This window comes from Larus michahellis, chromosome 2 (assembly GCF_964199755.1).
Source record: "Larus michahellis chromosome 2, bLarMic1.1, whole genome shotgun sequence".
Lineage (NCBI taxonomy): Eukaryota > Metazoa > Chordata > Aves > Charadriiformes > Laridae > Larus > Larus michahellis.
In genome coordinates this window covers 63,332,304-63,345,860 of record NC_133897.1, presented here as the reverse complement: position 1 = coordinate 63,345,860, position 13,557 = coordinate 63,332,304, and the positions used below count along the sequence as shown (strand labels likewise).

At 40.6% G+C, this 13,557-nt stretch overlaps 1 protein-coding gene across 1 annotated transcript; it reads left to right on the top strand.

The window, feature by feature from the left end:
* Window positions 1–2,063: 2,063 nt before the first annotated feature.
* Window positions 2,064–13,251, top strand: LOC141738339 (palmitoyltransferase ZDHHC1-like). Its single transcript, XM_074573536.1, is given in 4 exon segments — window positions 2,064–2,105; window positions 9,026–9,205; window positions 13,073–13,148; window positions 13,151–13,251. Coding segments are annotated over 4 exon segments (399 nt in total).
* Window positions 13,252–13,557: the final 306 nt, after the last annotated feature.

The following is a 13,557-nucleotide window of genomic DNA, read 5'->3' as shown; positions in this document are numbered from 1 at the left end:
AGGATCAGGAAATAGAGCTCTTGAAATCCGCTTTGCCTGGCAAAGATGGTTATATAGCTGTTATGGTTTGAGAAAACCCATAACAATTTATTGTTATTTAGACAATTATTTTATCACCCAATGACCCCTCCCCACCCGGGAAGGGGAATCAGGGCAAGCAAGGAAACACAAGGGTTGAAATATAAATAGATTTAATAGGATAAGACTAAATAATTAACAATAATACTAAAGAACCAGTATTAATCCTGATAACTAATATAAGATATACAAGAATTATACTCAGCCAATTCTATCAGTAGGAAGCTGTGCACTTCCAGCAGTGGACAGTAAATGTGGGACACTGCGAGTGCAACGGCTTCGGGAGGAAGGGAAGGGCTCGGGGCTCTGGCACTGGGGCAAGGAGTTTCTCTGGACTGCCACCATCAAGGGAGAGAGAAACTATGCAGCAAACTTCCTGATTTATATTGAATGTGACATTCATGGTATGAAATAATCCTGTTGGCCGGCTTTGGTCAAATGCCCAGTCCTCGCTCCTCCTCGTACCTGCACCTGGGAAGGCTTGAAAACACTGAAGCCTAGCTGGCTATAAAGTAAATATTTTCACAAATTCAGACACTAGAGACTTCCAAAAGTGGAGTTTTCCCCAGCATTAGAAGATAAATTAGTCCTGTGTTGCTCAACCCAGGACAATAGCAAAGCCTTTATAATTATGAGCTGTCAGAATTGCAAAGGCCTGAGTTCGCTCAGAACAAAACTCTGCAGCATACCCCTCAGGCTGGCAATACGCCATTCTTGTGTCTTGCCTTAAAACTGAACAGAAACATGGATTTTGGTAAGATACTTTAACGAATCACCTCCCTCGACCTGCTGGCAAAGCTATTTTGTATGCAGCCCAGAACACAGATGGCTGCCTTAGATGTGAGGGATGCACTGTTGGGTCCTGAACAACTTCTAGTCCACCAAGGATGCCAATGTCTTTCCCTGCAGAGCTGCTTTCCAGCCAGTGGGCTCCCAGTGCAGCTGCAGGACTTCGGATTTCCCCTGTCGAACTTTATGAGGTTCCTCTCTGCCCACTTCACCAGCCTGTTGAGGTCCCTCTGAATGGCAGCACGTCCATCTGGTCTATCACTCACTCCTCAATTTTGTATCATTGGGCACCAGCTTTCCTAATGCCATCCCTGCATGATCAGCCAGCATCCCTATGCTCCTCCTGGGTCACCTGCCCCGGCTTTCACCTCCTGTACGTTTCCTTTTATCTGAGTTTGGTCAGGAGATCCTTGCTCATCCATGCAGGCCTTCTGCTACCTTTACTTGATTTCACACTTGTCAGGATGGGCCGTTCTTGAGTTTGGAGGAGGTAATCCTTGAATATCAACCAGTTTTCTTGGACCCCGCCTTTTCTCTAGGGCCATATCCCATGGGATTCTTCCGAGGTGATCTCTGAAGAGGCCTGTTCTCCTGAAATCCACGTCCATTGTTCCTGCTATTTGCCCTGCTACCCCCTCTTACTGTCTTGAACTCCACCATCCCATCTTCACTGTGTCCAAAGCTTACAGGAACTAAGGAAGTGAGGAAGAACTGGTTGGGGGTATGGAAGTACCAGGTCCAGCAGAGCACCTTTCCTTGTTAGCCTCTCCATCACCTATGTCAGGAAGTTGCTGTCAATGCACTCCAGAAATCTCCTAGATTGCTTGTGCCCTGCTGTGCATCACTGTAAGAGATGAAAATAAACTGTAGCATCTCTCTGACAATTTGCGACGTTTTCATTCTCAGATCCAAAACTATTCACTGTAATCACAAAAAATGATGAGATGCCCTTTGAACATACAAATGGATTTATTTATTTTTTTGCTGTTTAGCTACCAGAAATACACCTTAGCAATAAATGTCATACACAAGGAGGTATTAAATAGGTGCATGTCTCCAGTAGTACTTGCTACTCCATCTCGTATTGCCTAATCCAAAGATAGAACTGTGGCAGCTTCTTCTCTTGAGACAGCAATAAGGAACCTGTACTGAAAGTTAAATTCTGAAGAAAATAATGTTATGCATACAAAGGAGTCATGTCCACACAGATATTCAAGCTTGGCAAAATCCTTAATGATGTGAGTACAAATGGTGTCTGTGAGGGCAGGAAGGTCTTCTCTCAGGAGAAAGCCACCAAACAGGTTCATCTTGTCTCTTCGACAGTGAGACTGCCCTTTTACAAAAACTTATTTTCACTTGTACTCCAGTTTTTCCTTATTTTCACTTGTATTCCTTTCCTTTCCACCTGTGAAGACGTACGACATGGTGAGGTCAAAAAATCCTATAAACTTTTCTCCTACTGGGCAAAGAACTTGCATAGATGTTTGTGTACGGTTGCTCCTCCTCTTTGTACGTGCGCTTTCTTGTGAAACTGTGGAGTACCTAAATCCCAGACTGGGGGAACTGTCCATACGTATCAAGCACTCTGGAAAACAGAAGTACAGAGAATATATTGAGAGTCGGGCATTCGTAACAACTTGCCTTGCATCACAAAGCAATTCAGTTCTATACGGAAGCAGAGATGTGGGGGAGGGGCAGTGGGGTTTAAATATAATTGCAGTTAGAAAGAATTGTTATTGAAAGAAAACCCTTAACGGATTTCTATGGATGAGACAGACCCGGGTACTTCCAGAAGTGCATAGTGAGAGGATAAGAAGTAACCGGCACAAGTTGCAACAGAAATCTGATAAGGAGAAACATTCTTCACCATGCGAATAGTCAAGCATAGGAACAGGTTGCCCAGAGAGGTCATGGAATCTCTGTGCTTACAGGTTTTCAGCACTCAACTGAACAAGGCCCTGAGCTATCTTGGAAGCTAACTTTGACTGAAGTAGGAGGCTGGAACCCCAGAGGTCCCTTTCGATGTAGCTTTTTCTAAGAGTCTGTAATTTATCTGCTATAACCATGAGATCATCCTTCTGAACGGGCCTGAGATTATAGCCTTCTGGAAGAGCTTTTTATGATAAATGATAAGAAACCTCTCAAAAGTAAAGTAGCTATACAATCTTCAGTTTAGTTTTATTGCACTATGAAGGCAAGAATGCCAGTTATGAGTAGGACAGACTAGATGGAGAGTTCTGATCTAAGTAATAATTGTACTGGTAATGTGGATATTGACTGGTAAATGCTGTTGAGAAAACATCATTTAGATTAAAGAAGATTAGGGATTTCTCTTTAGGGTGAAGATAATACCGTATGGTAACATTTTGATAGCATGACTTCAGTCAAGCATAGTTTTTCATAGTCTGCCTGGGTGAGTCCAGGGAAAGATGACAGGTTCTACTGAAATGTTATTTAAACGTTCATCTAGACTGCTAAACTGTTTTCAGGTATAGATGAGGATACCTCTAACACTATTAGGAAGTGTCGTTATTATTAAAGACTTGAATTTTCCAGAAAGGTTAGAGAACAAATTTTGTTAATAATAGCTAATCCAGACGTTTCTGGATGAAATTTCCACAAAGCTTTTTTTTTCACTGAAGAATTGCTGAGCCAGCTCTCTTCATAACTATTTTAGACTTGATTATGGGAGTAATAGAAGAGACTTCTTTCGGAAATTTTTGGGTTGAAGAAGCATGACTTGATTTGGCTTCAGTTAAACGATAGGGTAGACCTTTCACAAGACAGTTCTGTTTCTGGGAGAACTGAACACATATTTGTCACATTTAACCATGACCTATGTGGAATGAAACTGGGAAATTTACTGTCCGTAACAGAGGTTCTGTTTTGCAGGAATGCAGTTTCGGTAATGGGATACAGGGACCAGTTGGCTTACCGTGCTACAGAGCTCAGTAGCTTGAATTTTGTGAAGATTTGGGATCTTTTAATTTGAAGACACTGAAATGGGCAAGAATCTATAGCCTAAACAGAGGATGAAAGTTTCAGTTCATATCTCTTTAGTCCCAGGATCCTTATAGAGGTTGTTCAGAAAGTTAATACGGAATAAAATGATGAATAAAGATATTGGTTGGAAAATATAAGGAAATATAAAACAATTATTACCAACAATGAAGTTGATATAGACCTTGGAATGATACAAAAAGTTTAATTAGTCAAAGTACAGCAACACAGGGTTCTCAAACGCAGAAAAGGAGAGACTACCATTCCATGGCATATTCAGGCTTGAGCTCAGTGATGCACAGGTCCGTAGCACAAGCTGTTTCCCTATTTACTTTCATGTTTATCTGTTTTTAAAATGATGAGCAAATGGAGAGTGTGGACAGAGTTGCGTTTTGAAACACCCATTTGCAGCTCAGCTGGAACCGAGGGTTTGATCTTCCCCGGGCAGCTGGGTGGTGACTGCTTTGGAATTCTGCTCCTGCTGTAAAGCACACTTGTGCCTTCAGGCAAATCCCCCAATGCATCTAATGTTGGCAGGTGGTCTCAACTCCATCCGATCCTTTGGATGATTCAGGGAGCAGCATAGTCCTGGGATCTTTCCTTAACGGCATTTTCCTCATTCAGCACAGGGGCTCCAGAATCTTCACGGGGTCTCTAGATCTGCCCAGCACCAGGTCAGCAGAGGCCTTTGCCAGCCCCACCTACATCTCTTCTGCTGAGCCCTCTGTCTCCTCTGCACTCACAAGATTTTCAGGAGGAACTGGGCCTTCTTACAGTCTGAGTAGTGAGCTTGCAGGTCCTGCAAGAATAAATGCTGAAATAAGCAGTAAGAGCAAAATGACTGTGTCTGCCTGGGAAGCAGGGGGTGCCATACTCTTCCAGCGTGGATTCTCCTGGGAAAGTGATGCACATTCTGCCCAGCTTTGTTTGCAAATATGTATGCCTTTATTTCTTTGTAGACATTGCACTATGTCTATTATATAAGCTGAGGAATCCTTATGCAGAGAGAATGGCCACGTAGGGGAGCATTGCACATTCTTTGCGTGTGTGCTGGTGTCTGCATCAGGGTACGGAGATCTCACATCTTGCTCCACCATCCACATGATAGATGGGAAAAACAAAAGCTAATGTTAGGAGCAGTTGTTTGAGCAGGACAATTAAAGTCTCATAAAGAGAAGTTTTGCTCCCATTTCTACTCTGTTTTCTGTTGGTATGAGCTAGAAGGTTAATGCTGAAATTCCTCTCTGTGTGACTACATCTTGGAAGATCTATGTAATTGTGTTGAGAGATTTGAAGTTGTCATGAATACGGTTCCCTTTCTTCCCTTAGTGATTAGCCATTGAAATGTGAAATAAGGGTACTTTTTAGGATTTGTTTGCTTGATTAATTTTTTTTCCCTTTTGGGAATGGAGATGGTACATCATAACTCAAACTTCAATAACTGTACTTGTCTATTACTATTATGTTTCACTCTCTACACTCATATTTCTCTGTTCTAATACCTTTTTTGTATCAGAATTTTATTAAGCGATAAGTGGTGTCGAAGGAATGCTTGGTAAAAATATGAGCTGTTTTGTTTTTTTCAGATTGCTCCAATTTCTTCTAACTGCTCTCATATCTAATGTATTCTCCCCGAGCTTTTGAGCATACTCCAAGGATGAGCTGCGGCTGTGGAAAGGGAATCTGTGCTAGATGAAGTGCAAAAGTTCTGTGCTTAAGTTTTTGGTTGTTAATAACATAAATCGCCACCTCTGCTTCACCTGTATTTTCCCATCAGTCGCAGCAATGCTGAAGCAAGCTCTTCCGTTTGGGAGTTGTTAGAAATGTGTGTATGGTAATGTGTTTGGGTTGCTTTGCTGCTCATGCATTGTGATTGATCTGTGGGTTCTTGGAAGTAACCTGGATGATCCGCTGCACTTTGACAGTGTTGACTGTTGGAAAGTGATTACATGGACACACAGCCTTCTTTTGGTCTGTACCTTCCTAAAGGAATTTTAATTGGAAGGTGTCTTTAAAACTAATGTGGTTTTGTTCTCTAGTACAGTAGGTCTGATTTCTCATACTTAAATTGTGTAGTAAATATAAATTGATTCCTGTAATACACTCTAAGTAATAGTTACAGTTGGTGGGGAAATCTTTATTGAAACACTTATGTTGAATTGCCTACTTTAGCTCTTGAATAAAATTCCACAGTACAACGTTTAAAATATTCCTCTAGATGAATGTGCTGGTTTGTTTTGGGTTTTGCTTAAACTTCTGTGTATACTATTGAAAACTGAAATAACATACAGTGTCTTATCTGATATCTTCATCTTGAGTTTCAGACAGAATGCGTTCAAACTTCCCGAAATTCTGTAAATCGGTCTTTATGGGCTCTGTGGGCCAGATGTATAAAAGGCTGTATATTCTTTGCATCATTGCTACACCAGGAAGCACCTTGTGCCTGGGAAAGATTTGCTTATTTATTCAGCCTATCTGACCCTTAAGCGATGCCAGTCACGCACAGCAATCTCTAACTGCAGTCCTAAGGGGGCTAGACAGTAATTTTAACAGGCCTACTGCCTACATTCTGCAGGGAAAAAATGCTTTTAAGACAAAACTTCTTCCCAGAAGCAAATACAAATGTTTTTGCTTGCATGCTGTGGTTTCTCTCCATAAATGGCAGACATTGACTTGTAGCCTGTTTGCTAAACATGCCGATACACATGACTGGGCACACTAAATGCCTCAAGAAAAGCTTTCATTTTTCTTTGAAAAATCTCATTCTCCTATATTTTATAGAAAGGTTGGACTCTTGAGTTTGCAGCCTCTGGTTAAAAAAAAAAAAAAAAAAGAAAAAGAAAAGAGTTTCCTGGAGTTTTAAAATATGTGCTTGAAGCGACTTCTTTCAGTTCGACTTGTTTGTAATAGTGCATTTTTACTGATTCTCAAGCTTAAAGAGAATCTCTCACTCCTGTTCCTTGTGGCTGTTTGTGTATACGCCTGTCCTTGTGCCGTTGGTATGCTGTTGCATTTTGCAAATCATAGAATGGTTAGAGTTGAAAGGGACCTTAAAGGCCATCTAGTTCCATCCACCCTGCTGTGGGCAGGGACACTTTCTGCTAGATTGGGTTACTCAAAGCCCCATCCAACCTGGCCTTCAACACTTAAAGCAATAGGGCATCCACAACTTCTCTGGAAAACCTGTTCCAGTGCCTCACCACCCACACAGTAAAGAATTTCTTCCTAATACCTAATCTAAATCTACCCTCTTTCGGTTTAAAACCATCACCCCTCGTACTATCACTTCAATCCCCAATGAAGAGTCCCTCCCCATCCTTCCTGTAGGCCCCCTTCAGGTACTGGAAGGCTGCTCTAAGGTCTCCCCGGAGCCTTCTCTTCTCCAGGCTGAACAGCCCCAACTCTTTCAGCCTGTCTTCATGAGAGAGGTGCTCCAGGCCTATGATCATCTTTGTGGCCCTCCTCTGGACTCTCTCCAACATGTCCATGTCGTTTCGTTGAGGGTTCCAGAGCTGGACACAGTACTCCAGGTGGCGTCTCACAAGAGCCGAGTAGAGGAGCAATATCACCTCCTGGCCACACTTCTTTTGATGCACCCCAGGATGCGGTTGGCTTTCTGGGCTGCGAGCACACGTTGCCGGCTCATGTTGAGTTTCTCATCAACGAACGCCCCCAAGTCCTTCTCCTCAGCGCTGCTCTCAATCCATTCTCTGCCCAGCCTGTATTTGTGCTTGGGATTGCCCCAACCCAGGTGCAGGACCTTGCGCCTGGCCTTGTTGAATTTCATGAGGTTTGCATGGGCCCACTTCTCAAGCCTGTCCCTCTGGATGGCATCTCTTCAGTCCAGCATGTTGACTGCACCACACAGCTTGGTGTCATCAGCAGACTTGCTGAGGGTGCAGTCATCCCCACTGTCCATGTCACCAACAAAGATGTTAAATAGCACCAGGCCCAGTCCCAGTCCCAACCCCTGAGGAACTCCACTCAGAAGTGATTCTGTTTTATTTCAAGAAAAGCTTTAGGAAGCAATTTTGCCAGTTCTGTTGCTACTTATTTGAAGGGAAAGAAATTCCTAAGCCATGTCTCATTCACTCTTGTCTATGCAGGTTGTAAATTCATATTAAAATACACTGAAAAGCTTTGAAATAATCAGTAATGGCCTGTAATCTTACAGTGCCATATAAACTTTAGGAATTTGAAAAACTTTACTTAGTACCATGATTTCATTTAACGTATACTTACCTCTCTGTTTAACTGTAATCCCAGATACACTACAAAGGGATGTTTTTTGAAGTTCATCTGGTAGACATTTCATGTTTAGCTCATTTGGAAGAGGACTGTATGATCATGGCAACACATTTAAATCTGTAACACGACATGCATAAAATCTTCTAGCTAGGTGGCACCATAAATCAACGAACTTTATGTGAGTTGCCATCTGTCTGAATTCATGTTTCTGATGTTGCCATTGAAATAGTTGAATTTCAATGAAACTGAAGAGTTGAATTTCCCAGGATGTTTTTTAAAACCAACACAGAGTTTCTATAACAATTGAGAAAATGAAATGCATCTGTTCTAAATGCACCAATGGATTTTGAGGAAACATCGGAGACTGATTTGCAATTTATTTTTCCTCTAATAACTGCTGTATGAAAAGTTGTGTTGAAGTAAGGATGGGAGCAATAGTAAGAGAAATCAGTTTAGTTCTGTTTTTCCACAGGATAGAAATATGTCAGTGAAAATGGAGAAGTGTCTACATAACTGTGAAATTTTAAATTTTTTTGACTGTTGTTGTCGATACCATGCTTTAGCGCAGCCATCTTCATTGACAGCAAAGGGAAGTTTGAGAATATATTGTACATGTTTGCAAACATCTTTCAGCATGAAGCAACCTTCCTCCACTGTCTTTTTTGAGATAACTAAGTATAGGGACAGAATTTACATGAAAATATTAAGAATAAATTAAAAAAATATCTTTCTAACATGCCTCTTTTTCTCAAAAAAAAAAAAAAAAGGCAAAAAAAAGCACAGGAGCATTTTTTAAAGGCGTGTAGTTCTTTGCTTGCTGGCAGATGAATTGCTATGACAAGAGATTAATACAGACAAGACCTGAACAGCTGACCAGCAGAAATATGATTTCTCCACCCCTACATTCCAGAGTGAATGGCCGGTCCTTACCGTGCCGTTCCTTTTTGAGTTTGTTGCTTTCCTGCTTTTTATCTACCTGACTGCAGTAGCATTTGGAGTCTATATACCATTATTGCCACACAGATGGAAAACTGTCCAAATAAAGGGAGGGATGGAAAAATCTCCACCCACCTCACTAATTATGCTACAAGTAAAGGCCAGGGCATCTCCAACGGGATGACATTTATTCCCGGTGAGATTAAACCCTCACTTGAATGTTGTAGCACTGGGTTTATTAGTTGGGTTTATGTTCATTCCCATCTTGCAGGAGGGCACGTGAGTACGTATCTCTGTGTGTGCATGTTATAGTTAATAACATTCTGAACGATCCTTCAGCTAGGTGGTGGCTGGAAGAAAAGGGACATGGGGCAGGAGAGGGAGAAGAGCCACGATGGTTTGGCAGCTGGGAGAGAATGAATGCATTGCAGTTGAAGGATCAATCTTAATCACAGGAAGTACCCTCCTACAGTAAACAGTAAAACAGTAAAAGTAACAGTAGAACTGTAAAATTAGTAAAACAGCCTTTTTTTCCCCCCTCCTTTTTGTTTTGTTGATCATAAGCCTTTCAGGTACTTAAAAAATAATGTGCGAGGAAGAAAGCAGATCTTTACTTGAATTAAAAAATTGTTCTTTACCGTGCACACTTTCATTACCTACTCTACAGCCCAGCTAGCAGTGCAGGAAGAAATGAGCTCTGAGCAACTCTTGGCCCATCACTTAACTGCAGGTGAGGGGTTGTCTTGCTCTCCAAGAAACTGCAAGAAGCCAAGGCAGCGTGAAGTTCCTCCTCCATATATCTGATAAAGGAAACAAATATACAAAGCAAAACTCCATACATCTCCATGACTGCGTATCGTGCTCCAGATCTCTCTGCTTATAGACATCAGGGTATCCTACAGTAATACCATAAACAGGTTATTCTGGGCTGCCATTATGTGCTTGGAGTGCATTCAGTGCTGCTTTGCAGGAGTAACGTATGACAATCCAGGTATGCTGCCGTTGTTACTAGGGATTTATTATTCGAAATAGAAGACTTGATGAAACATTCTTTATAGACTGGATGCTATTTTTGCAGGGAAAAACCCTTCAGAAGTAGCCCTATGAAAAGCAGAATGCCCAGCTCTCTGTTTGCTTATGGGGCACTCTGTCCATTGCAGGATTAAAAATCAGTGAATCTGGAGTGGATTTATGAACTAACACTAACTTTATTTTTAGAAGGGTCAAACTGGATAACATGAAACACCTTGTCATCTGATTGCTTGTTTTTTGGTAATTCAGTACATTACAGAGCACGGTCTGAAGTTCTGCATTATGTCCAAATAAGATTCTTTTCCTTTCACATGAGAGAGGGAGGTTTAATAACATAATGAGAAAAAAACCGCTGATAGGCAGTATTTCATCCACTTTTTTATGTACAAAACATAGATTGTTGCTAGGAAATGCTATAGTGTCAATGGAGCACTCTTATGACAGCACTGTAATTCTTATTGAAACAGAGGTTGAGTAGTCAGCACAGCTGTAGGTCTTATGCTTAACTTTTTTTACAACGGGTTTAAGAAAATAGCCTATTAATTGTGTCCCTTTTCTTTTTTTTTTGAAAAAGAAAGAAAAGTTTAACATATACACCAGAAAAAACAGGATTCTGATTAATACCATGTCTTTATATCTGAGTAATTAACAGCCTTGCTGAAGCTCTGATGTGTCTGCAGTCCTGTTTTTTCAACTGTGTGCATCCTCTGTGTCATCAGTTGAGGACCTGTGCTTTAACTGCGTCACGTCCCACAACAGAGATTAGTCTCTATGTTGAGAGGAGCCACAGTCACAATAACATGTATCACATAACCTATGCTTTATGTAAGTTCAAGTGAAAGAAGCTAAATTCATTATATATTAACATCTGTTTTGTATTGAAAATGTCCTACAAATCTACAAATTAAGATGGATGCGAATGACTTGACTGTGAAACACATGTGTTAGTATAAGTTGCTTTTACAATGCAGGAGAGATCTAGGAAAGGAAGACAGAGACCTGTAAACCCAGTAGCATGCTGCATTTCTTCCTCAGGAATTCTCGAATGAGATGGCAGATCAGGTTGTCCATTCAGATGTTTTCCCATTTCACTCTCTCTCTGGAAGAAAAGGTAGATCTAAGCTAGCAAGAAGAATCCTACTAGCGGTTGTGAGGCCTGATTTTTATGCCATTTTCAAAATATTGTTGTTACGTACCAAAGATATAGAATGTATTAAGAGGTTTTGATTCTAACACTAATAAAAGTATAAAAGAAAATGCGGCCAAAACATACATTTGTCACCTATTTGGCAAAGTGCTTTTAAGTTCTAGCTGTCAGAAGGATTTAAATGTAAGAAATACTGAGACTCTTAATTTTTTTCTTCTTAAATTTTTGCCTCTTTTAACAGATATTTGAAGAGGCAAAGTCCTAAAAATGCTGTGTCTCTACATTGTTCCTTTCAGAATTAGAGTTTTTCACCAGATTAGCTGCTGTTCTGTTTCTGATGAAGAATAACTTTGCCTAAACATCGTAGGAAATAATTGCATTTGGGCACACAATGAGACTTCCTGGACTGGTGAAGAAAACACACCTTCCCATTGTCCTTTTGTTGTGTCAGTGAGCAGTCATTTTCTTCAAAATATGGTAATTGCTGTCATGGTAACAAAACAAAAACACGGTGTGGCAACTGTTCTCAGCATTGTACATGTGATATCTCTTCTGACTGTAAAACACTTCAGTTTTTAACCAGGGCAAGAGGTGTCCCCTAGTTTAAACCTAGTATAGACAGATCATTTTTTCTGGACAATGGTCCAGGTGTGGGGGCTTTTTCATTGAATTCTATTAGGCAGATGGGTAGCAGGTTAATTTTAGAGGTGGGAAGGGAATGACAGGCCAACCAGTACAAAGTAATCAACTTATTTCTACTAGCTACTTGCACTAGTCCTGAACACCTCTGCAACTAACTAGCTGGGATTGGATTGGCACTGAAATTCTGGGGGCTCTGGCAATAACCAACCTAGCCCTTCTGTCCTTCAGCACCAGAAGAAAGCAACAAACTTCTTCACAGAAAGTGGTGGTCACGCTGCAACCGGTGGAAAAAAGGTTCCTCAGATGACTGTAGCAAAACAGCCAAGAAAACAGTGGGAAGGAAGGTGAGATAAGCTGGCAGGGAGGGAACACCTTTGTGAACAATAGGGGCAAATTATGAACCAAGAGTTGGACAGCTTTTGTGTGTGACTTTTTTCTTGGGCTTTTGCATTAACAATTTAATAGTAATGCGCCTTTTTTTCCTCTGCCTTCTCTGCACCAACTACCAACAACTTATAAGAATTGTAAAGAGCACCCTGTAACATCCAACTCTGAGGAAGGCAATTCATATACTTCTGGATATTAGAGAACGTTTCATTGTAAATGATTGTCTTAGGATGTAATTCTACTGAGTTGCGGAGAAGATGGAGCTTGAGATTCCTTTTAGACAGCAGATTTATCTCCTGTTCTGAGGAAGGTACACGGACCTTATCACATTTTGATTTGGTTTGAGGCAGGAGGCTTCAAAGAGGTGAAAGAAAGACGTTTGTAATGGGGGTTTAATTAGTTTCCAATACTGTTCAATAGAATTTTAATTCACAAAATTCTGTGGCATGTCACATGCTACCTAAAATCTGAGGGAGCGTGGAGAGTAATATTTAGCTTTCAGTCAGTAAGCATAAAAAAATCTGAAAAAAATGTTTTCTCCCTTCATAAACTTGAAATATGCTCTTGACAATTGAGAGGGGAAGGTGCAAAATGAACATAGTTCTAATTTGGACAAGAGGAAGATAAGCTATGCTAGCTGATGTTTTTCCTCTTATCTTATGATACTGAAGCTCTTACCAATAAAACAAACATTTTGAGTCATATGATACAAAATTATTAGAAGGGGTACCTACTGGATCACAGTTTGTTTTCCTTTGAGTAACAGTTTGTTGCTAGAACACTTGATGACTTCTTAACTGGTTTTAACACAAGTCACTGGTCTACTTTTTCTTCATCACCTTACTTTCTCACCTTCTTGCAGCTACAATTTACCCAGCAGTGCAAAATGTGCTACGAAAAACTTGAATAAATCTGTACCTGTCTTTGATAGAAATAAGCATAAACATGTCATCCAGAATCAGCATTGTTATCTCTGCAAAGCCGATGTGTAAATTATTAGATTAAGGAAACAAAAAATTCTGGGGGTTAGCGGGAGGGAATGGGTTTTTCTGGTATTGTTTTTTGGTAGCTTGGCCATAGTAAAAAGAATTGCTGGTATTTCCTACATGCACAGTCATTACACATTTAAAATTCCATATCTTTTATCAGAGCAACCGTTTACTAGAATTGATAATCTCATAAGCAGAGACAAGGTATTCTGCTTTTAAAAGTTTAGAAATGCTTTTCTTAAAATCATTTTGCTGTTTCAAAGACAAAATCTGATTAAAGTACTGTTTCTATCGATGCTATGGATCCCT